Source organism: Apaloderma vittatum, unplaced genomic scaffold (assembly GCF_000703405.1).
Source record: "Apaloderma vittatum isolate BGI_N311 unplaced genomic scaffold, ASM70340v1 scaffold27572, whole genome shotgun sequence".
Taxonomy (NCBI): domain Eukaryota; kingdom Metazoa; phylum Chordata; class Aves; order Trogoniformes; family Trogonidae; genus Apaloderma; species Apaloderma vittatum.
Window position 1 is genome coordinate 2200 of NW_009703598.1, and position 3844 is coordinate 6043.

The 3844-nt window shown below is 56.6% G+C and overlaps 1 protein-coding gene across 1 annotated transcript in view; it reads right to left on the bottom strand.

Moving 5' to 3' along the window:
* Nucleotides 1-1647: 1647 nt before the first annotated feature.
* Nucleotides 1648-3844, bottom strand: part of LOC104270360 (signaling lymphocytic activation molecule-like) — a 10179-nt gene continuing 7982 nt past the window's right edge. The window contains exons 7-10 of the mRNA XM_009864692.1: nt 2968-3078; nt 2591-2670; nt 1799-1966; nt 1648-1704 (exon numbers count right to left, since the gene is read on the bottom strand). Coding sequence (XP_009862994.1) covers nt 1648-1704; nt 1799-1966; nt 2591-2670; nt 2968-3078 — 416 coding nt within the window. The remainder of the gene's footprint in view (nt 1705-1798; nt 1967-2590; nt 2671-2967; nt 3079-3844) is intronic.

The following is a 3844-nucleotide window of genomic DNA, read 5'->3' on the forward strand; positions in this document are numbered from 1 at the left end:
TGCCCCCGTGTGACAAGGGTCCCAGCTCCTCTCTGGGAACCAGCCCTAAGAGAGCGGCATCGTGGGGACCGTTGTGGGTCCACGCTGGTGCTGATGTCACCAGGGCACCCCTCATAACGGGTGTTGGGATCCAAACTCTCCATCCCCCCAGGCTCCATCCCCCCGAATAACTGCATGGAAAGCAGCAGCTTCCCTAATTCGGTTTATTCTAGGAAGGAGCGTGACACTGTCGTCATGGCGAAATTCAGATGGGGGGGAAAAAAAGCACCCGACAAGCTGGAGGGGGATGAATTTTAAAATAGTCCCTGGTTCCTCTAGCCCAGTGTCACGTCACTGCGTTCACACCCAGCCCAGCGGCGTTGCTCAACGCCAAAGCGTGGACGTGGCTGAGCATCACTTTCGCAACACCCTGGTGAGGAAAGGGGGAGCTGAGAGACCCAAAAATCATCCCAGAGGTGGATTCAGAACTCCTTCTGCCTCCTCCAGCCATCACGTGGGAGCTGGCGATGGGGGGTCCTGCAGCATCACACCTGGTCATCCTGCAAGGATGGATGGGGCTGCAAGTGTCAGGCGTGGAATTTGGGGTTTTCACGCTGTTTCAGAAGCACGAGGGCAAAAGAGTGACCTTGTCCCCCCCTTGGATCTGCCCACGTTCCCAGGGGAAGCGGTTGCTTTGCGGGTAAAGAATCATCCTCAGCTGGTTTTCTGCCGTAATGAAAGAAGGAAGCTGGAAAATTACAAAAATTAGTGATTTCTCTTCCCCCCAAAGCCTGATCCAGCCCTTGACACACTCCTCCAGCAAACCATTCCTAAAGGCTTCACAATAAATTTATTTTCCTTTCCCTTAGCAGCGGCCCACGAGATCAGACCTCTTGCATGAGCTGTGTCAGGGTTCTAAAACAGTTTGGACTTGGAGAGGAGGTTGGAAAGAGTTTACAACCCTGGTCCTTCTCCCATAGCATCCCCACACAGGGAAAGTAAGATCAGCCAGGGGCAGGGGCTGCCTCCTCCTACTCAGCCCAAAATTCAGCTTTAAATAGTCCAGAAGATCCTCGCCTGTTCCCATAGTCATCAGTGGAAAAGGATGGGGATGGAAAAGTGCGGTGGGATGCAGTTGCTTCCCGGGCAGGGGCCCCAAGGGCCATTGCAAAACTCTCTTCTCCAAAAGCCAGGCAGCTTTGTAACCAGGTGCGAAGCAGAGATTACAACCAAAACCACGAAATAAATCATTTCCAATTTTTTCCCCTCTGCTGTTGAACCCACGTCACTGGTATCGCCAGTCGGGGGCTCCATCTAACAAAGCCGGAGCCACAGGGTGAGCCCGTGGGGTGAAAACCCACAGGGAGGGGATGAAGTCGGGGTGCAAACATGCTCCAGCACCGACAGGACAACCCTTCAAAGTGCCGTTTCTCAGTTCCTGCCTCACACCCGCCTGCGGGGCTGCACCCAGAGCCCCTCTCCCGGCAGCCCAGGGAGGTTTCTTGCCCCGTTTTTCACTCCGCTGTCCTGCACCTCCAGCGTTTCAGCCCCAGCTTGGGGGTTGACAAGTGCCGGAGGGGTTTTTACCCCGGTTTCCTAGTTTTTCCTCCGGTTGGGAACGCAGATTTCAGTGCCCGGCGAGCAGAAGCAGAGCTGGGCTGGAGAGGTTCAAGCCACGGGCATCATCACGCTGGCGTAAACTGTCATGGGCTCTGTGTCCGAGCTCTGCAGCAAAAAAGGGGGAAGTAAAGGAGTTGATGAGGTGCTCGAGCTGGGGGGGGACACCTTGGGGTGCCCCATGGCCATGTCGAGGACCAACCTTACATGCGGGAGGGCCCATGGCCATTTCGAGGACCACCCTTCCCTGCGTGAGGGACGAGTGGCCCCATGGGGCAGGTGGCTCTGCCGGGGAGCTGCAAGGGGGGCCGGTGGCTGCGGCATAGATGGTGGTACAGGAGGGAGGCTCGGCGGCAGGACCCCTTTTCCGCTTCTGCGTGGAGAGCGAAGGATGAACAGGTCATCCCACCCTCCACGGACCCATCGTTTCCTCCCCTGGTTTTCCCCAGTGTGTTATTCAGGGAGGGGGGAAAAATCCACCCAAGTCTGTCCCTAAATTCACTGACCCCGGGCTGCCTTGCGCAACAGCTGGTATGGGTGACTCTGGGGCCACCCCACTGCCCCCACCCTGGCCACAATTTCAGCCTCTCCCTCACCAGCCATGGGGCTCCGTTGACACCCAGTAGCCAAATCTCACCAGAGGGTGCTGCAGGAAGGCACCTGGCGACAACTCAGGGCTTTGGGTGCTGCTGCCCAAAACCAGTCCAAGAGATTCCCCCTCCAGGACCTAAAAAACCCTGGCAGGATCGTGCCCACAATCCCCACCGGGGTCCCATTGCTGATGAAGCATTTTCATTTCTAAAGGAACGTTTTCATCGCTAAAGGAGGATTTTCATCACTAAAGGAGGAGTTTTCATCACTGAAGGAAGATTTTCATCCCTGAAGGAAGATTTTCATCACTAAAGGAGGGTTTTTCTATGGCTGAAGGAGGGGTTTTGTCCCTAAGGGAGGATTATAACCCCCATGCACTGGGATGGTGCAGGTCGGGTCTCACCTCCACCCGCTGCACTTGAGAGTAGATGGTGTGCACCGCGTTGTCCCCAGCGAGCGTCGAGCCCTCCTGCTGCTGGCCGGCTGTGGGGGGATAATCAAGATAATGAGCTGAGAGGGTAGCGGGGACCCCCAGGTCTGCTGGAGAGCATGCAAGATGATTTTTTTGGGTTTTTTTTCAGGCTGGTTTCCTTCCCTCCTTTTTACTTTGCATCTCAAGAGAAACACATTTTGCTCCTTCCCAAGGATGCTCCATAAGCAAAGTGCCCACGAGAATCGTCATCCCCTTTGCTCCCATCGCTGAGGATGGATGGAGGCATCTTCTATCGCCCCTCTATGGACCAACAACCACCTCAGCAATCCCTCCCTCGTGGCACTCACCAACAGATTTGGCCAAACGGGCAACCACAAAGAGCAGGGCCAGCAGCATCACCGCAGCAATGGGCACCACCACCAGCAGCACGAGATGCTCCATTCTCAGCCCGGCGCTGCCTGGGATGGGGGAGGACAAAAAAGGGGAGGAGGTCATCCTGCAGCCCTGGGGCTCAGCAGTACCCTGAGCCAAGCAGAATGGGACTGCTGAAATCTCCCTTCATCGAATTTGGGGCTGGCGACGCGGGTGGAGCAGGAAACAACGGGCAGGAAATGCTGCTCTCTCTGATCTCCTCCAGACCGCAAGAGTCAGTGAGAAACCCGCCCGCAGGTCAGGTCAAACCCTACAAGTTTCTCTTGGCTTTTCCAGCAGCTGTTGTACAATGCAGGCACGTGGGAAGAGGGCTCTGGGATGGTGGGGAAGCGCCCGGGGTGGCTCCGCTGCTGGACCACTGGTGGTGACACCGAGCAAGGACATTGCGCGGTGGGAGGGGGTTTGATAACCAGCGAGTTACCAGCCCAAACCTTCCAGCCACCCCCGGAGCCTCTCATTTCAGCATCTCCTAAGCCAGACTACCAACCAGTTTCCTCCCACAGGGATGTTTTCTCAGCACAGGTCACTGTGAGAGCTGTGACCTTCCGGCTCTCCAGGGAAAGGGGCAGTCGCCGTGTCACCCTGTCTCAGCAAAATTCCCCCCACGTCACAAGGGAGCGCTTAAAAAAAATCCCAGTGAGAGGGAGTGTGACTTTTGCCCCAAGGACCTCTGAAGGGGAAGTTGTAACCGAGGTTATTACCCTCCCTGCACCGCCCAGCCCGGAGTCTCACGCAGCTTCAGATGCTCCTCGAGCATCGGGGCACAACGAGCAGCGCGGTGGCCGGGGAGGG